The sequence below is a fragment of the Oryctolagus cuniculus genome, chromosome 1 (genome assembly GCF_051225735.1).
Source record: "Oryctolagus cuniculus isolate XC-2025 breed Fujian yellow rabbit chromosome 1, ASM5122573v1, whole genome shotgun sequence".
In the NCBI taxonomy this organism is placed as follows: Eukaryota; Metazoa; Chordata; class Mammalia; order Lagomorpha; family Leporidae; genus Oryctolagus; species Oryctolagus cuniculus.
The window spans coordinates 154,128,587-154,151,482 of NC_142867.1; the positions used below are offsets into that span (position 1 = coordinate 154,128,587).

Genomic DNA, 22,896 nt, shown 5'->3' on the forward strand with positions numbered 1-22,896 from the left:
ATTGGATGTCACTCCTACAATTTCCCTCCGGCCTAGTTCTAGTGCAGATGGGCTACGTGGAGCATGAAGAAGGAGGACTTTTGTCCACCCGTTGAAAAAGTGTGGAGGGATGGGTGGGAATCTGGGCAGTTATCAAGCAGATCACGTGGCTGAGCCAACAGCTCCTACAGCTCTGCAGTGCTTAGCCCGGGTAACTCAGCCTCCCTGTGCTGCACTGCACATGCATGGATTTGTTTCAAATAAACCTCATATGAAGAGAGAAATAGGCTGTGTGCAGCAACACAACCTCAGACTACCTGAAAAGACCTTTGTTAATGTCATTATTTCCATGTTTTACTTATCAAGAAAGTTTCCTTTTTCCTTGGCTCTGAGGTTCACCCAGGGCAGAATGCCATCATTCATTTTCTTTGGTGGTAACCAGGTTAGCTAGCACAGGTCAAGCTCAATTTCTTGCCTGAACTGAAAATTAATTTTAGGGGAAACTAAAAAAAAAAGAAAGGTAACTAAAGAGACCTGCCTTATGAAGAAATTATGACCATGCAATTTAACCCATTGCAAATGGATAAGGCTGGCTTGATAATGGACAAAGCAAGCATAGAAAATGGCTCAAACAAGTATATATTCTGAAATATCAATCAACAGCTATCATCTTTTGGCCTATCTTTAGATCAAAATATTTATTCTTTGTAAATTCATTTTATTTATTTCAATGTATTTTGATATTTATGAGAGAGACAGAGACAGAGAGAGTGAGCTTAATCCTCAAATGCTGACAATGGCTTGGGCTGGGCTGGTGCCAAAGCCAGGAGCTGGGTGGCAAAGTCCCAACTACTTGAGTCATCCTCTGCAGACTCCCAGGGTGTACATTAACGAGACACTGGAATCAGGGCCCAGAGTCAGGTGTCTAAACCAGGCACTCTGATGTGAGATGTGGTTGTTCTAAATGGCATCTTAACTGCTAGGCCAAATTCCTGCCCATCTTTATTTTTTTATTCTCAAATTATTACATCTAGCTGGCATTTTTTTTCTCAATAAACATTTATTGATCTGGATATTTCTAGGGAAAGAGAATGCCTTCCTCATTCAGTAACCTCCAAAAGGCTGAAGAAAACAGACAAGCAAGGAAAGCAATAAGTCATTAGCTGGATTCTATCATCAAATTCATATCTTAAGAACTGTAATATGTGCAGGTAATTCAAAGAAGACATCACAGGAAAAAAGACGATACTGATTTATGAGTGTAGAACACTCTGGCTAAAATATGAAGATACTTAAAACTTCATGGAAAAGTAGAATTAAAAGTATGAGTTTATTTTGATATGACTTTTCATAAAATACATGGAAAATTTGTATTATGAGAAAAATATGCATGAATTTCAGTAGTGCTTGCACCAAAATAAACATAGTTTTTGGGAAACTATTTAAAATTTTATTTATTTGAGACATACAGGAGAGACACAGAGAGCTTCCATTTACTGGTTCAATCCCCAAATGCCAGCATAGCCTGGGCTTGGTTGGTCTGAAGCCAGGAACTCAATCTTAGATTCCCAGTGGGTGGCAGGTATTCAATTATGTGAGCCATTATTGCTGCATCCCAGGGTATGCATTAGCAGGAAGCTAGTACGGAGCCAGAGCTGGACATTGAACCAAGGTACTCTGTTGTGGGACACGGGCATCTTAACCAGCAGGCAGTATTACTGTCCCCCAAAACGTGCTTTTACACCATTTTCCATGAACTTTTTAAAGTACCCTCAAACATATCATCATTTTTTCCCACATAGTAAGATGATATAGGAAGAAAGTTCTCACCTGGAGTCTTGAAGTTCCTCAGCTGAGAAGGAGTATCATAAACTTCAAGAATCCAGTCACCTGCAGCTCGTTCTCCCCAGCAATGAATGGTCATGAATTCCCAGTTTTTAAATCCTTCCATGGAATGATCAAATAGTCTGAAAGAAAACCATAAAAATTGTTGCATATGTTATTGAAATCCAGTGCCTGTCCAGCTAAATCAAGGTCAATGACTTTTTTTATATCTATTAGCATGTTTAGCTGCACAATGAAGCTAGTCTTCATCCCGGACATCACCAATTACCAGATCCATATATTGACCAGTATTCCACCACTGGACAACAACCTACGGCCACCCAATAGTAAAGCTGCAAAGGATAATCATTTGGGCAGCATGGAAACCAGGCGAAGAATGTCTGCACAAGACTGAGAATACTAGTTGTTGGAGATGTGGAACAACTGAAACTCTTTTACATTGCTGATGGAGATGCAAAATGGTATAAGATCTCTGGAAAACTGTTCAATGGTTCCCAAAAAGTTAAATACACATTTTCCATAAAACTCAACGATTCTCCTAGAAATAGTTACTCAAGAGAAATGAAGACATATACCCACACACAGAACTCCACATAAATATTTGCTATCATCAAAAAAGCTAAACAGCTCTATGTCCATCAACTGGCAAATGAGTTAACCCCTTATGGCATAATCACAGAATGAGATACTATCCAGCAATAAAAACAGATGAACTACTAATTCATACAACAATAGCAGTAAATTCCAAAAAGATTATGCTAAGTGAAAGAAGACAGTAACAAGACTATGTTTTATACCAAATTCTAAAAATGGCAAAATTCTAAGTAAAGAAATAGATCAACAGTTGCCAGGGGCTAGGAATGGGAGAGAAGAGGCATGAGGGAATTTTTGTGAGTAATGCAACTGCTTTATATCTTGTAAGTAATAGTGTGTGGCTAGATGGCTATATAGATTTGTTAAAACCCATTGACTAATTCACATAAAAAAGTGAATTGTATGTAAATTACACCTCAGTAACAAGACCCTGCTCAGTAATCTAATCCAGTTCAGGGAGTCACATCTTGAATCCCAGCTGAGATTCCACTCTTCCAGCGATTTTCTGAGTTCCTAAATCCCTAAATGAAATGGCTGCCTCTTGACATAGCAAGATAAAAACCAGAGAGCTACAAAATATGAGTCTTTACCAAGAATAAAGGGGTGTTAATAGATAACATATAAAAGGAGTACATGTAAAAAAAGGCATATCATTTAAAGGGGTATAAAATGTAGATTCAACTACATGAGGAAATGTGCAAAAGATGCAGAAGACATTTTCTGTAAAAATGAATACTATATGGTGGAAAGTGAAAGATGGGGCAAGGGACAGATTGTTTTAGTACTTTTCAAGAAAAATCACGGGAATCTATTATTTTATTAAACAATAAAAGAGTAAGAAATTGACCATTAGCGAGGCAAATGGAGAAGGAGAATTATCTCCAGCCTTGTCTTAGGAGCAACCACATCAGTTACTGGAATAGATTCGTCCTTCCATGGAGACAAATGTGAAGGTCATGGCGATTGCATGTTGCTGTCTACAGAGGGCATGCAATCATGGCTTGCTTTAATTTCATCTTCATCAAGCAAATGGCTGGTTATAATCTGACCCATGTAGATCTCCCAATGGGAGAAAATGTGCCCTTCTGAAACCAAAAATAAGCAGTTTAATCCCTATGACTTAATACATTAAAACTCCAATTTATTTTAAAATATGTCTTATCTATGTTTTTGAAGATTCCTCTAGGGGCCAGCATTGGGGCGCAGCAGGTTAAGCCACCACTTTTGACCCTGGCATTCTATATTAGAGTGCTGCTTGCCGTCCTGGCTGCTTTGCTTCTCATCCAGCTCCCCACCTGGGAAGGCAGCAGAAGATGGCCAAATATATGGGCCCCTGACACCCACAGGGGAGATCCACATGGAGTTCTGAGTAGGAAGACATCTTTCTCCTCTCCCTCTCCCTCTCCCTCTCCTCCCTTCCTCTCTCTTTCTCCCTCCCCCTGCTCTCATTACTCTACCTTTCAAATAAATACATCTTAAAAAAATTCCTCAAAAATGCTAACTGGGTTCTAAAGCTGACAGGTTTGGTAGCATGATTTTGGACTGTATAGGTAAATGGCTGATGAGTAACAGTATTCCCAAGAGAAAAGTAATAAAAGGAAAATCACCTGCTACCTGTTGAACCTTTAAAAGAAGGAAAAATGAAAAGTATAAGCAGCACGCTCGGAGTGTCCCATAGTCAAACTAATTGAGAAGGATCCCTTTACTGGAGGACAACTTAGATTGCTGGAATATGCAAATGTGTTCTGTGGGGAGCAACCCGGACTGGACTAAGTTACTGGAATTAAGACTTATTCTGTGCATCTGCTCTCCCACAATATGGTGCTGGGAGAGGAGAAAACAGCTTCTACACAGCTGCCTCCAGTTCAACCAATAAACTGTAGGACTTGCTCCTGATTGGAGGAGAGCAGTGTACTCGGCGTGTGGGCAGCCGAGTTGGGATTGGCGGAGGAGGACTATAAAGGAGGAGAGAGACGGCATGCACCAGGAACATCTAAGGGGAATGACTAAGGGGAACATCTGAGGGAACACCTGTGCAGCCCCCAGAGAGCCGGCCGGCGGTGTGCCGCTCCCCCGCGGAAGTGGGGAAAGTGGCAGGGGGAACCGCCCTTCCACGGAGGTGGAAGGGACGGTAGCCAACCCGGGAAGAACCAGCAGCAAACCCGGGGAGGGCCGAGCAGACAAAAGAACAGCGCAGGGTCCAGTGTCGTTCCTCCACGAAGACGGGGAGCGACATAATGGTGCCGTGACTCGGATATGAAGCCTAGGCAGGGCTTAGTGTCGTTCCTCCACGAAGAGGGGGAGCGACATGTTCTGTTAACTTCCATAACCGGGTTAATGAGAGGTGGTGATTTTCAGACCATATCTGGATGTGAAAGCCTGTTCTCTCTCTTTTTAGAACATATGCTATTCTTAAAGATTAACGCTTTGCATACAGGCAAGCAGATTCCTCCCTCAATGAGGATCACATCCGATCTTGTAGCTCTCCTACACAATGGCAGGGATGATAATGGTGGTTCCTTACAAGAATGTTCTCCCACTATGACTGATCCTCAATAGAGTAAGGGTAGTGCATTTTATCAATACCCTACAATCCATTGCACACCAAATTAGGTCTTTTTTCACAAGTTTACAGCTGAAAACTGGACTTGGCCAAGAACTTGCTGGGTCATTGTATAGTTGACTTATATCTATGGAGTCTTTACTTGACCAGAACTTGCATGTGTTGGGCAGAAAGGCGACCCAAAGTTAGAGGAAGAGGAGCTTTTTCAAACTGTCCTTGCTGCCAGAGAGGTTGAATTGGAAATGGATGGAGGTAGAAAGTCAGTTTAGTACCACTTCCTTGATTAGGTTCCACAGTGCTATGTTACACACTAATTCTTTGGGGCCACTGAGCCATTTGAGGGCACTGAACCAATAACTTGTCACATAATACCTCTCCAAGAGTGCTGAACTTAAAAGCAGTTCCCAAACAGTTTAGACAGAACATTTGGCTCATTGCCTCACATCCAAAAACTACAAAGGAGACTCGAAGCTGCCATCACATGAGGGGCAGTCTTGTTTCCACAACCTCAGCCAACTTTTAATTACTCATGGGTCAGTTATTTGGCTGCTAGATCAGCAGGCCCTATGTTTCTGCTCTTCCACCCTTTCCTGTCCACCTTTGGAAATCATTCCATTGCCACTAATGACTTCCAAATCACATTTGGAACAAAAAATAAACAAACTGGGTGCCATGAAGAAATATCCATGATTTAGAATTCAAGTAAGGGTTTCGAAGCTCAAATAGAAATGGGCTTTGTCAAGGTGGCTAAGCAGTCTCCCCTCCTCCCACTGTCTCTTTAATGAAGAGTGGGAATGTCCATTAGTTTCATGTGAATCTAAGAATTGAAGAGAGGAATGCAAATGCAGCCAAACATGATCATTACATTTTGCTGAAAGAGTTGATGGGAAAGAAACAGACACAAATAGTTATTGTATTAACTAACAGGGCATTCACAGTTCCATTCTCACCCTGTCCTTTATAAACAGAATTTAAAGAGAGGTGGATGATTTTATATTTTAATTATGACTCAATACTTCAACTATGTTCTATTTTTAGCATTATATCATTTTAAAAAACTGCATCCTCTAAGTATAATAAAAGGTAGTATAGCATACAGATTAGCACATACTTGCCCAAGACAGTGAAATGTCAAACCAAGGAAACATGCTAAAGAAATTTTAATTGTAGGGTCTTTGCTTATTAACTCAAAGGTCTGACGACCAGCTTGAATGTCTGTGGAGTGCCAACAGTGAAAAAAATCAGAAACATGCTGACATTATTAACGTGGGGAAAATGTCAATAAAGTCGAACCATGTGCTGAAAGCTGGAGCAGACAGACTCCATGCCTGTACCCACTTCTCTTGTTGTGGTAGAAGTTCTGTCAAAAGTTGACTTCATAATCATGTGCTCAATGAAATGATAGATGCATGCGGTGGCACAAATTATGCATCCCATTATTAGAATGGTGCCCCACAGCCCATTCCCTGTGAGTGGTTTTCAAATAAATTACTTTGTATGAAGCCTGGTGGAGCGGACTGCCACTGAGTGCAGCACATCCTTTTGAGGAATTAACACAGGAAATAATTCATGTAATTACTGTAAGATTTTTTTTCCCCTCTTGCACTTAAAGTCTGGCCAATGTATCAAGGCTACAGCATTCTTGAATGATGTTATGGCAACTAAATAACAAGGCATTTTATAAGTACTGACAGCTCTGTGTTATCATATAATTATTTCTAAAATTGTAAATGGATCTTAATTTCAGAGTCATCCACTACTACTCAGATGGTACTTATGCTCGCTACAGAATTAGATATTCAACCAATATTCTCAGAAGTTTTCTCACTTTTTTTCCTTTTCTTTTTAATCAATTTTTAAAATATTTATTTGAACGAGTTACAGAGAGAAGTAGAGACAGAGAGGTCTTCCATCCACTGGTTCACTCCCCAAATGGCTTCCCACTCCCCAAATGGCTGCATTGGGTGAAGCTGAGGTGATCCGAAGCCAGGAGCCAGTAAGTTCTTCCGGGTGTTCCACACAGTGGCCCAAGGAGTTGGGCCATCTGCTGCTTTCCCAGGCACATTAGCAGGGACTTGGATGGGACCTGGAGCAGCTGGGACTCAAACCATTGTCCATAAGGGATACTGGTGCTGCAGGCTTGAGGCTTAACCCACTGTGCCACAGTGCTGGCCCCTCAATTTTTTTTTTTCTTAGTGCTTCATCACAATTTAAGGTATAACTGATTAAATGCCTGGAGCACTCATTAGACTCAATCGTAACTGAGCTTTTGGTTTTCTTCAAATATTTGGTTTTTGTTAAGTTCTAAATGACTTGCTTCTGATCTAGGGTATTTAAAATGTACTACGCAGTTTTTCTCCTTTTACTAATCAACATTGCTTTCTTAAAGAAAGGTTTAGAGATAGGACGATACTAGTTCTAGATGTCTGGGGTAGCTAAAGGATGAGGTTGCTATATTTTTTTCAAGTTTTAATATGCATATTATCAACTCACTCACCAACCCTCACATGCATCCCTTCTTGTGGGCACACGCTGCAAATACTTAATCTTCTCAAGGATTTACTCCATTTACTCTTTTGTAAATGACTTGCACAGTACCCAGCAGCACACCATATGCAAGTCTTTTTAATGGCACACAAGTAACAAGGATGTGTGTGAGAAAGCTGGATGATCTTTTAGGTTGGGGTTCCGTGAGTGTGGTCTATGGTCAGACGGCTTTGATCTCACCTGGGAGCTTCTTAGAAACGCAAGTCCTTGGACTTCATTCCCGGCTTGGGGCAATCAGAGTCTTTGGGAGGGGCCCAGTCAGTTGTGCTGGATGGAACCATTACCATGTGCTTTCAGAGGCTATGTGAAAATGGGGTCACCATGATTAAGTGCTTACCATGCTAGGAGCTGTGCTGTATATCGTCCTATTTCATGCTTACAGTCACCCTGTGAGGCAGATGCTATTACACTCATTATGCCTGACAGAAACTGGTCAAGTCAAGACCAACCCTGTTCCGTCTAACCTCAAAGGTTATGTCTTCTTTTGAATGAAGGAAGAGGGTTCTCATGGTAGGGCCTTACTGGAATGTAAAACTTTTGCTGCAAAAGTGTAACTTTTACTGCAAGCCACAAATGCACTTATATATCATGATTATCTACAGTTGTCAATGCTGTTGTTGAACATTTGGGCAAAGCAACGACAAAGATGATTAAAACACAAACACTGCATTTTAAACAGAGTTAATTGTAGAACCCTATAGGTTTGGAAGATTAGAAAGAGTGCCTTCTCTCTACTTAAGACCATAATTAGAAGCAGAGATATTCATCTGTAATCAAATTTAAAGAGGCAAAGTTTCAGCTTTCAATCAGAGGCCAAAATCTGGAACAGAGAGCCAGTACAACCACATTCAATCTAAAACTCAATAGGTTGGGGGTGGGGATGATGTAGGAAGAAAAGGGACAGCTTTTCATAAGTCTTAACAAATGCAGTTGGAGTTAGAATCTAATGGGACAAGCTTTTCATAGAGAGATTTTTACCCAGGCAGAATTTGAATGTGTTATAGTACAAAGGCTCCAGTCTAAACTTGCTCTTGTCTAAGAACATTTTCAAAGGATATTTCAAGCCCACCCAGCTCCTCCCCCACGACTGACCTCCACCATGTGCTCTGAATATGCAGTTTGGCTTTTTGTTAGGCAGTGCATCTACATGGCAGGAGGAGGACTCCCAGGGTGGGAAGCCTGGGGTTAGGACAAAGGGAAGAGAAGGAACTAACCCTCTGTTGTCAACTAGGCCAGGACTGCTCTGCCTGCAGGCCTGGGGCTCCCACCCACTAAATCATCAACACGGCTTGCCCTAGCCCAGGGAGCGTGCCTGCTGGGCTCAGGGCGCAGGAAGCTCCAGCTGGAGGGCAGTTCTGGCTGCTGCTGAGCGCCTTCCAGTCTTAGCACCTGCAGATGCTTGCTTGGGTAAACCCTGCTTGCCCCAACAGCTGCTCTCCACAGGAGCTGGGGCCAGTGCCCGTCCTCCAGCACAGGGAGCCACTGAGGGGCTCCAGACGGCCCACACAGATGTACTCAACGTGTCCAGCCCTTAGCAGACAGCAGACTCTGAAGGAACGGCTGCGGTGAGGGGATAAACCATTTGGAAGAAATTCTTCTCTCCAGCGTCATGGGCTTCTGGAAAGCCAGCCATGAATACTCATTGTATTTTGTGTCCCTTCAATGAAGCCGCACATTTGGTTAAGACTGAAAGGGGAACAGGAACATTTAATCAGACGGGGGCAGCCACTGTCATCCAGGCTCTCCTCCCTTGCACACACTCAGGGTCCGTCCGAGGCTCTGATTTTCGCCCTCCAAAGGGAGATGACCTCACGTGGGTCTCTGGATTCTGAGCAGACCATCAGCCCCTCAGTGCTCACAGCAGCAGGCGCCCAGACCACAGAGCAAACCATGGAGCAAAGGGCCAGCTTCAGAAGCCGGGCGGAGGTTTCCACGCTGGCTGCCAGGCTTCTGGGCAAGCAGTACTAGAAACACTGTCTGCGGGAAGCAGTCACACCTCCCGGGGGAAGTCGGGGAGACACTGCCATGGGAAGCCTTCGTTTTCATCTCAAACCACTCTCACTGGGGGATATTTTGCTTTAAATTTCTCAGAAATCACTTTAAAAAAAAATGGTGTTCTTTGCTTTACAGGTTCTTTCTTAGAAATCTCGACTTCTTTGAAAGGAAGGTAAGTGTCCAGCAGGGGAACTATGGATTGCTCTGGTGAATAATCTCTGACATGCAAATTCCTTTTATACCCTGGCCTCTTCATCTTTTTCTTGAGAAGAGGCATTGCCTTGCAGATCAACAGGCAAGACACCAAAGCCAAGTGGGTTTCCTTCCCCACCCCCTCCACCCTTTCCTGAGCCTCCTGCTCTCAGCTCCCCATCCTGGGAATGTGCTTTGACTCAGGGCCAAGGTGAGAGGACACAGGGACTCCTTGCCCCTAGGGCAGAGCCTGAGAGTTTTTTGAGATTTCCTCTAATAAAATGAAAGCTTCAGATTATGCCAGAAGGACAGAATGCCAAAAGAAACAGTGTTTCTTTAGCTGCCTCAGTAGGAGAGATGCTACTAGTATCAAGCACAACAAGAACTGGGGAGCCAAGCCATGGACAGTGGCCACTGACGCTTGTGGGACCCAGTTTACCATTTAAAGGGTCAGCTGCTCACAGCAATGCATTTGCAGAGCTGTAGACAAATGAATTCCCAACATCCTTTATATCTCAGTACCTCCAGCCTTCAACCTTCGATCTCTGCGACTTCTTGGTGACTACTTACTTCCAGGACTGAGATGGAGGAGATGCAGAAGGGCAGCACTTTAAGAAAATGCTCCTGACCAAAAAGACACTGTGGGTGGAAACTGATCCCCAGGTGGTCTTGATGGGGAAACTCAGGTAGACCTAGCGAGCATCAGTCACTGAACATCTTACACACCTATTTCTTTTCTCTCCACAAGCTGTGCAGCACTTTGCAAAGTGTGGGAGATCTTCCAAAATTCATGGAAAAGAGAATTAAAAGATAAGTATGTTTTGGTGCAAAAATTCAGAAACCCATGAATATAAGGAACAATCACAAAGTTCATGAGAAATGCATATTATGAAAAAACGTTGCATGGCTTTCAAAATATTTTTGCACCATGGTAAACATTTCTTTTAATTCCATTTCTCCAAGAACTCTCTGAAGTACCACTGTAGATCTGTCAGCTACTGAAGAATGCACGGGAGCATGAAGCCAGTAGCACTGTAATGCACCAAATGGCTAGAATGGAATCACAGCTCCTGCGCTCACAAGTTTCCTCGCTGATGTCATTTTGGAGCAAGCCAACAAGAAATAGTGAAATATGCAGGAAGACCTCAGGCTGCAGAGGCAGCGTTTTCTAAGCAAACAGCAACAGCTGAGGGACTGCTTTTCTACAAGGTAGGGGGGCTCTGGGAATAAGATCCACTCACATGTGAAACAAAGCTTTGCACCTCAGTGTTGTACCAGGATACTCTTTCAAGTTAAACTCACATGAGTGATGGTAAGGAAAAGAAAAAACAGCAAGAAATAAAGGCCTTCCCTGACTCGGGTAACAACAGCTGGTGAGCCTTCCATTCATCATGTAATTGCACACTGGAAGGCCTGTGTCAGACAGGTAGTGGCAATTACCAGGCAGGCAGCCGCGGAGACCTCTTTGTCTGAGGAGGGAAGAGGGCACAGGGAGTGCCCAAGAGTCTGATGCTAATGAATCTTAGGTTTCTTGCACCTGCATGCACTTATTCCGGCACAGCTGCATTTCACAGTTAAAACATGCAGCCCAGTTCTCCCAGTGTCCTAATGGAAGGTGTTTGGATGGAAACAAAACAGAAAGTCTAAGCAAAAAATAAAAAGCACCTGATGCTTTTGGATTCCATACACCTAGTACCTATCAATTAGAAATGCTGTTTTATCTCTTTTTCTGACTGTCCTACAGTAGGTGACATTTGGAGACCTTTAAGAGCAAATGTCAACTGGAAAGTTCAGCCTCGATTTTGGTACTGCAGACTTGCATGGGCCCTGGCTTCTCAATCCCTCAGGCATGTTCATGTTCTAACAAAGCTCACCAGTGCCGCGGTCACCTGCTTCTGCACATAAGGCTGTCTACATAAAAGCTTGCCTCTCATTTGAACTCTATATGCCACTCAGGATAAGGTTTGTTCTCCCATTAAATGTTCCTTTGGGAGAAAAAAAAATTAACTATGCTTTTAGTTTTTTGGTTGTTGTTTGTATGAGGACAGGTGTACAAAAGATCCATGGAAACATCAGATGATGAAAAATACTGCCTAGATTTCAAATTTTTTTGCACCCAAATTAATTTCTTAAAATATTCATTCATTTATTTGAGAAGCAGGGAGATGGGGAGAGAGAGAGGAAAAGGGCCATTAAACTGGGGTCTTGAGATGAGGCCTACTGCCTTATCTGTCAATCAATTTTCACTGGAATGCAGTCATGTCCACTCATTTATACTGTCTATGGCAGCTTCTGCACTTCAGTGGCAGAGCTGAGTAGCTGGGATACAGACATGGCCCACAAAGCTCAAAATATTTATTACCTGGCTCTCTGCAGAAAAATATTTGCCAACACCTGCTTTAAAAATACAATTTCCTATAACTTTGGAAAATAAGTACTTGGGCAAGTTAATCTGTAACAAATGTTGACAGATATTTAATGGGGGTGGACCTTAGAGGCCTTAAGAGTTAGTGTTCTGGGTCGGCACTGTGGCTTAGCAGGTTAAGCTGCTACCTGCAGCGCTGGCTTCCCATATGAGCACCAGTTCAAGTCCTGGCTGCTCCACTTCCAATCCAGCTCCCTGCTAATGTGCCTGGGAAAACAGTGGAAGGTGACCAAGTACTTGGGCCCCTGCACTTGCGTGAAAGACCTAGAAGCTCCAGCTCCTGGCTTCAGATCAGCCCAGCTCAAGCCATTGTCACCATTTGGGAAGTGAACCAGAGGATGGAAGACTTTTCTCTCTCTGCTTCTGCCTCTCCCTCTCTGTAACTCTCTGCCTTTCAAATAAATAAATAAACTTTTTTTTTTTTTTAAATCAGTGTTCAGCAAGTCTCTTAAAGAATAAAGAACAAGAGGCCTTCAAAAATTTTTCTGCAGCATCCTTTGTTATCTACCTATTACATGCAACTTCATGCAACTTCACACTTTCTACTTAACGAAAAATTAGACTATGGCATGCAAGTGCCCTCCCCAGTTGGTTCCCAAGGTTGAGGTAAGGAGCAGCTGACCCCTTCTACATCAAAGAACAACTGATTATCAGTGTGACCAACATAGTACTGGGCAGAGGACATCACTGTACCTGTTGGCCAAAAGTTGAGACCTGGTTCCTGAGGGTGAAGTCAGGTAGATGGCCAGGTCTCCCCTCCGAGGGTGGGTGATGGTAATGCGCACAACCACGTGCTCCAGGTAGTTGACATGGTGGTTAGGGTTATCAGAGCAGCCCGAAGCTTTGTAGATGGAGCGCACCGCACTGTTGGGGCGAATCGTCCTGCAAAAGACAGAGATGAAGTCTGGGCAAACTACCTGGCAGTTCTCAGCTGACAGAATGTAGAGGCTTGTAATTAGTACACCAGGTAAGGCAAGCAACTAGTCGCTGGATACTTAACAACAATAATGCTATCACCCAAATGATTGGATCACATGAAGGATTAATGGTTGGATTGTGGGGATCATGCAAGTAAGATAAGACGAGAAACCAACGTACTTTTATTATCATGCAGGTGGTGGATATTGAACCTGAGTATGCATTGGCATCACCTTGTTAAACCATAGATTGTTCAGTCCCAGCCCCAGAGCAGCTGATTGAGCAGATAGAATTTGCATTTATAACAAGTGATAGTGATGTGGCTGGTCTATGGAATACACCTTGAGAACAATGTATTTGTTCCAGTGGAGGTGAGGGTATTACAACCTTGGTTCAAATGCCTGGGCTGTCCATTCCTTGCACTAGAACCTAGGCATACTCTTTCCTCTTGCCTTCAGGTTCTTGTCTTCCACTCTCTCTTCCTCCTGTGCCAGTGTCCCCTGGAACACTGGGCTCCAGCCATTCAGGCATTAGTTCTACTTCTGAGATAATTCAGTGTTCCCACTTGGGAACTTCACATTTACTATTCTCCCAGAAAGATTTTCTTGTTTTTTGTTGATTTTCTCTTGACAGTCTCTTTCTTCACAGTCAAAGTGTAAATGTTACCTCTCTGAGATAATCCTTGAACCATAGGCAAAAAATACTCCCATCCCTTATTTTCTACCTGTCCAAATCCCCAATATTTACGCATTATAATTTATAATTATCTATTTATTATATTTTCTGTCCTATTCTTCCACTAGATCCTAATAGCAGGAAGCCATTTTTCATTCCATTTTTATCCCTACTATCTTGTTCAGTGCTTGATACTGAATACGTGTGAAAAAAATAGTTGCTGAGTCAGTGAGTTTGTGAATGAATATACAAATAGTCACTTCTTGTTTTTTGTCTCATCCTTTGTCATAAAAGAGAAGAATGGGGAAAACACAACGTTAGTCCATTTACTTCTGCTTCCTAATAAATTTCCTCAAGAATTACAATGGCTCAGTTTCATCACAAACCAAAGTTCATAAATATTTTTCAGAGAGAGAGAGGTCTTTAAAAAGAAAGCCAAGAGCAAAATACTAATAAAGCCACTACAGCAGTGTCCTGGTCCGGGATTTAGCACCTAGGAGAAAAAACACAGTATTGTGCCATAAATCCTGTTGGCATAACCACCAAGTCTGTGCAGCTCACACTGGGGAATAGGCCCTAAAAGCTCTGAGCTGACTGCCATCTCACAGACTGGACATTGTGTACCACTCTTTGGAGAACTGCATGATATACAGTAAATTTTCTAGAATGAGCTTCATTTGTTTGAAGTACAGAGACTTCTGGAGAATACCAACACCATCAAATAGAAATATTGACAGAATAGAAAACTTCAGAAAGGCCGTCTGTAGTGGTCTCCGCAAACTTCCCCTTTTTTATTTGAGAGGAAGAGGGAAAGGGAGGGAGGGAAGGAGAGGGAGAGAGAGAAAGAGTGAGCGAGCAAGTGAGCAAGAGAGAGCTCTCATCCGCTGGTTCACTCTAAATGCCTCCAATGGCCAGGGCTGAGCCAGACTGAAGACAGCAGCAGGGAGCCAGGAACTCAATCAAGTCTCCCATGAAGGTGGTAGGCATGCAACTACTTGAGCCAGCATCTGCTGTCGCCAGGGTGTACACTGGGAGGAAGCTAGCATTGGAAGCAAACCCAAGACTTGAACCCAGGAAGTCTGATATGGTATGCAGGCATTCCAACTGGTGTCTTAACCCCTAGGTCAAATACCTGTCCCCCCAGATTCCCAAAAAAGGAATATTTTTCAGGGTGTGCATTTGGTACAGTGGTTAATAACTTGCTTCAGACACCCACATTCCATACCAGAGTAAGTGGGTTTGAGTCCCAGCTCTGCTTCTGAGTCTAGTTTCCTGTTAATGTACACTCTGGGAGGCAGCATGTGATGGCTCAAGTCCTTGGGTCCCTGCTTCCCATCTGGGAACTGGGATTGAGTTCCAGGCCCCTGGCTTCAACCTGGTCCAGACTCGGCTGTTGCAGGCATTTGGAAAGTGATTAAATGGGTTGAGAAACTTTCAGTTGTCCACACTTTCACTGTGTTTGTTGCTGTTTCTCTGTCTCTGTCCTTCAACTAAGATGGCAGGTGAGAGACAGAGGGAGAGACAGAGAGAGAATGAGAGAATAAGAGACTGAGAGAAAGAGAAAGAGAGAGGCTTTTCTTTTAAGGATTCTTGGGTTTTAATAGTGTGGATTTAACAGCTAAGAATCCTAGACATTCTACTACAACTTTATGATTATATAAGAAAGAAGTTACAGAACTTTTTAGCTCATAACAAGGGGCTGTTGCAAGCACTTGCTCTGGCCTGCTCTCATGCAGGGTGGTCATGCTCTCTGTTGGTTGCAAACATTACTTGATATGTCGATCTGTGCTCTCCACACACACGTGCTGTTGGGGAACAGTGGTCCACTTCTCCGCCTCCATCACCATGGCTTCTGCATCCATCAATCCAAATCCATAGAGATGGCTCACTGTGAAGGCAAGAGGCTGGTCAGCTTCACTGTGGTTAGGAGCAACCTATGTTTTATATATGTATATATATATATGTATATATATGTGTATATATATACTCTCTCTCTCTCTCTCTATACATATATATATGTTGAGTAGCAGTGTCACTCAGTAGAGACCTGAGATACATCCCTGTGGAATTCTAGCTATCTTTCCAATAATGGTTTGAAAAGTAAATAAAAACAAAACAACCAATCACAACAAGAGAATAAGATGAATATGTATCACTCATCATTTAGGAATTAGGAATCAACTATCATTTAGGAATTGCTACTACATGCCAGGCACTAGTCTACATTTTTTACATTTAATCCTCTCAACAATCTTAAGATGTTAATGTTATTGTTACTGTCATTCATGGATGTGAAAACTGAGAAACAAACAGAAACTTGACCAAGACTGATTAGAGAGTCAGTGGTCAAGTTGGATTCTAACCCACATAATTTTGATCCAGGGCCCCACTGTTAATTACTTATATTTAAAAATGATGAGATCATTGATTTTTAAAAATAAAGTAATGATTAGGCTTAAAAGAAGTGACTATACAACTTCTCATAGTACAAGAAAATTACATGCAAGAAATTACCAATTTTCTGACATGCCTAGTAATTAGGTTGAATACCCCAGAAGGCATAAATTATTACCTTTCTTCTAGCATATAAAAATTTATTAACTCTATGCATGAAATATTTGGAGGCCTCTAGACTTCATGCCAGCCTCTTGTCTTAGAATCTGTTAGTTCTCAATTAGAATATCTATTGATCTAAAAGCTGAATTCACATAACTGTCTCAGAAATGTCAATTATGTTAAGAAATATTATAATAATGGTACAGCAAGAAACACATGTGCACTTTTCTGTAAAAATACTTTAAAATCTCAGTTCAATTCTTACAATTTTCACTTTGTATTGAACTGTGTCTCAAATCTTTATATTCAACATGAAGTCAAACTTCTACTAGATTTTGCCTAAACCATGTTTCATTATATTATCAATGACTTTATATATTTGATTGGATTATTTAAATATAAGTCCTGGTCTACTTTCAAAATAACCTCTTCACCAAACCTTTAGCTTTAATAAAACCATTCTTCTAGAGTTTCCAGTCAGATCCGCTCTTTCTGGCTCATTGCTCTTACTCATGCTGAGCCCCTGGCCTCAAATTTCCTCACTCTTGCTCTCTGTAGAGCGAAATTCTGTTCCCATAGGCTTAGTCTATCTTTTCCTTCTTGAAAAAGTCAAAAGCTATTTATTTAAATTTAACCATCCATGACTGGTGAAAATTGTCTCCTTTCTTTAAAATTGCAATTACTTTTTCAATCCATCAGTCCTTCCATCCATCCATCCATCCATCATTTCTTGAGGGCCTTCTATGTCCCATGTGCTGTGTTAGGCACTGCATTTTTTATTTGTGCCATCAACAGAATTGCTAATTAACTCTCTGTCATTATATCCTTATTTTTTTTTTTAACTTTTATTTAATGAATGTACGTTTCCAAAGTACGAATAATGGATTACTATGGCTTCCCCCCCATACCGTCCCTCCCACCCACAACCCTCCCCTTTCCCACTCCCTCTCCCCTTCCATTCACATCAAGATTCATTTTCGATTATCTTAATATACAGAAGATCAGCTTAGTATACATTAAGTAAGGATTTCAACAGTTTGCTCCCACACAGAAACATAAAGTGAAAAATAATAGATGATTTTTTTTAATGATGATGAAATCAGATCAGACCTATTGTCATGTTTAATCCCAGTGAGAGTCAAGTTGGGAGTTGATAGTTTCTTTTCTTTTCTTTTCTTTTCTTTTCTTTTCTTTTCTTTTCTTTTCTTTTTTTTTTTTTTTTACAGAGGATCAGTTTAGTATGCATTAAGTAAAGATTTCAACAGTTTGCACCCCCATAGAAACACAAAGTGAAATATATTATTTGAGTACTCGTTATAGCATTAAATCTCAATGCACAGCACATTAAGGACAGAGATCCTACATGAGGAGTAAGTGCACAGTGACTCCTGTTGTTGACTTTACCAATTGACACTCCTGTCTATGGCATATGTCTATATCCTTATATAACAACTGTGTTTTAAGCTACTGGATGGCAGGAACTGGGTATTATGGTTCTTTCTGTGTTCTATGGGATTTATTAGAACTTGATGCACATGGGAGCACAACAAAGTAAAAGCATATAAAAAAGGAAAGTTGTATTAGGAATTAGAAATATGACTATATGCTATTTACTGATCATACAATTCTTAACAAACAAGATAAAATGTCAAATCCACAATTTACTTGTTTGGGGATATTATGATCTCTCCCATCATCATTACTATGCTCATTAGGTATTATTATATGTCCATGTGAGAAAATCTGGATAAAGAACTATACAAATATCAGGTACTTAGGACATACTAAAAATAAAGAGAACATTGCTAAGGCAAGGGTATATGTAAGCACTTGTACAACTTTTATTATTAATGCTTTTCTTGATTAAAAAGAAATGCATGTTCGCTATAAAATCTTAAATATATACAAAGAAGTAAAAATATAATAAAAGGCATCAATAATCTAATCACAAATTGGTAATTGTTATGAACAATTCTGAATAGTTTTAGGTATATAACATTATGTAAGGTAATTAAAAAACAAGAATCATGATAAAGGAAGAAATGTCAAGTTTGAGCCTAAAGAAATCAAATTGTGGAGACCTTTTGTTAAAGTTCATGCAAACCCTGTGTTCTTACTCATCAGTCCTCCACTATACCATTTCATCATGAACATTCTGAAGTATTTTCTTTTGTTGGGGAAAGTGTAATTTTTACCAAAGATGACTTGACATGCTATCTAGCTCTGGTCACAACTCAAATAGTGCCCAAGCCAGTGTCAAGCGGCTTTAAACCAGCACCCCTATTTTTATCTCAGCTTAGGGAATTAAGATGAAAGATCTGGTTAGCTTGTGGATGCTGTGAAGCTGATTTGGGGAGGCGAAGGGTTTTGAGCAGTCACTGCAATCCTGGGATAGCTGTGCCTTGCTCCCAGCACCTGTGCTAGAACTCAGCTGAATTTACTACTGCTCTTCCCTTGTCCCTCCCCCACTGTCCACCACACAACCATTAGGACATAAATTAACACAAAGGGTCATCAAATACAACAAACACTTCACGCCGTTAAACAACCACTTGAATGAAGTGGAAAAGCACCTTGAGTCTTTATGAAGGCCATAAATTTGTTTCCTTTTCCAATTCAATTCCTATCCTCCAGAGACAATCTCTGTTCATGAAATGCTCAAAATAGATGTTCAGAAAAGAGATTGATGGACTAGCTGCAGTTAAACTGCAGAACGACAGGTCAACAGAAAAAAATTTTATGAAAATATAATATTCATAAGCAAGGGAACTGGATTAGATCAATGAAGGTCAGTTAATCAGATATGGAGATTTTTAGTGCAGTGCTCTGAAATATTTGAAATTATGTGTCTATCCACAATGGTACCCAAGGAAAAATACAAAGTAAATTTCTTTCCTTTTTTTTTTTTTTTTTTTTGAGGGGGCATTGGCAATTTATCAACTCCACATAGTCCATTTGTTTTTTGGTAAACTAGGTACATAATGAATGTGTTGGGCAGATAAACTTCAAATGGGGGGGGGGTCTTAATAGTGGAAGCAGATATTAAACAGTATGAAAACCCTAATAGCTTTTCATATAATACAAAATTTTCACACTCTGAAATGCCCCATAGACACAGAAAATAACTGACTTTTTGGTGACCATTTGAGTGGAGTCTGTCCTGCCTTTCCCGCCTTCACCTTGATTTCTCTCTGGTGGCTGTGGAGTGCCTGGCTTACAGGAGGGTGCTATAAATATTTGTGAAGTGAGTGAATGGAGCTGAGAAGAGACATTTTATTTAATTCATCAAGTGGCATAAAGTGTTTATTAGAGAATTGTAAGGGGAATTAGGAGGTCTGCTCTTTATATTACTAACTTCCACAGAGATATCATTAACACCCCAAAATTATTCAAATATGAAGCCAATACTCACATTTTTGAATTGCAAATATACCATGAAATCAACTGGTTGTGATATGGCTGTTCCATAACTAGAGTAGTCTCATCTCTGCACATTTCCCATGCCAAGCTCAGACCAAAATCTGAGCCTAAAAGTTTTACGATGATCAAGTGGAAGCTGTTCAGCGTATGTATATGAGAAATGTAAAATTTTATGAAGCTGGAGTACAGTGGTGGGAACAGGACTGACGATCAATTCAGAATTTTTCATTGCTGGGGCTGGCATTGTGGTGTAGTCTGAAAAGCCACCACCTATGATGCTGGCATCCCATTTGGGTGCAGGTTCCAGTCCTGGCTGCTCCACCTGTGGCCCAGCTCCCTGCTAATGAGCCTGGGAAAGCAGTGGAGGATAGCCCAAGAACTTGGCCCCTGCACCATGTGGAGATATGGATGAAGCTCCTGGCTTTGGCTTGGCCCAGCCCTGGCCATTGCGGCCGTTTGGTGGGTGAATCAGTGGATGCAAGACCTCTCTTTCTGTCTCTACTTCTTGGTCTCTGCAACTCTACCTTTCAAATAAATAAAATAAATATTGTAAAAAAGAAATTTTCATTCTTATGAATGTGAAAGCCAACGTTCAATTCAATTTTAACATTAATTAAGATTCAAAAAAATCAAACATTAGAAAAAACATTAAGAGAACAATGTATTGGCCAGCGCCGCGGCTCACTAGGCTAATCCTCCGCCTGCGGTGCCGGCACCCCAGGTTCTAGTCCTGTTCGGGGCGCTGGATTCTGTCCCGGTTGCCCCTCTTCCAGGCAAGCTCTCTGCTGTGGCCAGGGAAGAAAGTGGAGGATGGCCCAAGTGCGTGGGTCCTGCACCCCATGGGAGACCAGGAGAAGCACCTGGCTCCCGCCATCGGATCAGCGTGGTGCGCCGGCCATGGCGGTCATTGGAGGGTGAACCAATGGCAAAGGAAGACCTTTGTCTCTGTCTCTCTCTCACTGTCCACTCTGCCTGTCCAAAAAAAAAAAAAAAAAAGTTGCTAAAAGAGAACAATGTATTATGAGGGCACTTGAAAAAGTTAGTGGAAAATAAATTATAATGCTCATTTTGGTGCAAAAATATTTGAAATCCATGTATACAAACAGCTTACCAAAAGCTCATTAAAATATGTACTATGAAAACACTGCATGGATTTCAAGATATTCTGGCACCATAATAACATTTTCTCTTACTTCTGTTTTTCCATGAATAGTCCGAGCTACCCTCCTAGCAGTAATTACAGATCTTGAAGCAAGGTAGCTGACATATTTTAGAAGATGAGTTTATTTCTTACTAGAGTGATGAAGGAAAGCTCCATTTTAATAAAATGGATTAGGTGATATCTGTTCCCCTGGGCTGCATGGCTGTTAACATTTTTTTCTTTTTTAAACTATATATTTACACATTTTGATACACAAGGCAGCAATGGTAACCTCATATATGGCCCATTTATGCCGATGAGTCCAGGAGGTGAGTTTTGCCTGGAGTATAGCTACTTTCATTCAAAGCTCTCCAAAGGCTTCCTTGCTTGAATGGTCATATAGACAAGAGAATTCAGGAAAAGAGATTGTTTTCTTTGCTGGGTATATTTTTATTTCCTGATGACACCAAAAGTGCTGAGAGAAGGTAATTGTTAGGTACACAGTTGCATAATTTGAAAGCAGATACAGTTAATACAAGTTAACTTTTTAGCTAGGAGACCTAAAAAACTCAATTCTAAAGAAAAGCTAGAAAGCACAGCAGGAAAAAAAGGATTACAAGTTTCTGAGCACAAGAAGTTATAGCCAGGAACATTTGGTACAGTTTTAACTCTTCTAATGCACGGTCTTTATTGGAGCCAGCTATTCTCAATGTTTTTTGTGTTTTTTTTTTTTTTTAAATCACACTGAATGGATATTTCATGATGACTCTAAAATTACAAACAGCATATCACTATATATGTAATAAAGGAGTTGATTGGTTGAAAGATTTTTTTATAAGCTTTTGAGCTTCCTGAAGTGAATAGGGCCTCTCTGCTACCAGCTGTCAGATGTATAGACACAATGTGATACAACAGCCAGTGTAAAACAGGGCAAACAAAACCTGTGTAAGGAGCCTAAGAGAAATTTAAAATTTTGCCTATAATTGAAAAAAAATCATCTGGGTGGCTATTATCCATTATTAAATACAAAATATACAGTCTAGCCAGTACCTTCCATTTAAGAAGCCATTGTTGACAACTAGGGTGACTAAATGTCTAGTTTTACCAAGGATTATTTTGATTTTGGTTTATTTAAAGTTTTAATTTATTTGAAAGGGAGAGAGGGGAAGTTTTTCCATTCATTGGTTCACTCCCCAAATACCTGCAATAGCCAGGGCTGGGCCAGGGTGAAGTCAGGAGTCAGGAACGTAATCTAGGTCTCTCCTACGACCTGTGTCTACTACCTGGGTGGCAGGGACCCAGGCCCTTGAGCCATCATCTGCTGCTGCCCAGGATGTGTATTACCAGGAAGCTGGACTGTAGGTGAAGTTGGCACTTGAACCCAGACACTGCAATATGGGATACAGGTGTCTCAAGTGGCATCTTGAGAGCAGTGTCACATGCTTGCCTCTGTCTTGATTTTAAAATGAAAGTCTTGTGTCCTGTATCTAGACAAACCAGGAGACTGGCCAGTCCTAGGGGAACTAAGAGAGAAAGACAATGCTATTACAGAATGGCACAGAGCTCTCACATCTTTTAATATCTAGTGAATATAATCTAGTAACTAGAGAGTGCTAAGGCATTCTGAATTTAGGATTATATTAGTTAAGATGCACATAATCACCAAAAGATGAAACACACTGACAAACTGGGTTCCGCTATTTGATTATTCAAAAGTGCTAGTTGCAATGTGTTTCATCAATACAGGCTGAGCATCTCTAACCTGAAAATCCAAAATCTGGAATGCTCCAAAATCTGCAGAGTTTTGGTCACTGACATGATTCCACATGTGAAAAATTCTTCATGTCTCCTCATATGACAGGTCACAGTCAAAATGCAGATGTACTAAAAATGATATTAAGCTACCTTTGGGCTATATGTCTAAGGTGTATATGAAACACAGATGAATTTTGTGTTTAGACTTGGATCCTGTTCTCAAGACATTATCTACATACAAATATACCAACATTTGAAAATTTTGAAATCTGAAATGCTTCTGGCTTCAAG

The 22,896-nt window shown here is 41.1% G+C and overlaps 1 protein-coding gene across 4 annotated transcripts in view; it reads right to left on the reverse strand.

Moving 5' to 3' along the window:
• The window catches only part of PCSK5 (proprotein convertase subtilisin/kexin type 5), a 442,208-nt gene that overhangs the window by 174,636 nt on the left and 244,676 nt on the right, over positions 1–22,896 (reverse strand). For all 4 annotated transcript variants that reach the window (XR_001793338.4, XM_089336653.1, XM_051858772.3 and 1 more), the window contains 3 exons: positions 15,504–15,621; positions 12,834–13,022; positions 1,810–1,946 (listed from right to left, as the gene is read on the reverse strand). Coding sequence is in view for 3 of the 4 variants with exons in the window: in XM_051858772.3 (XP_051714732.2) it covers positions 1,810–1,946; positions 12,834–13,022; positions 15,504–15,621 (444 nt within the window). In the remaining variant the exon portion in view is untranslated. The remainder of the gene's footprint in view (positions 1–1,809; positions 1,947–12,833; positions 13,023–15,503; positions 15,622–22,896) is intronic.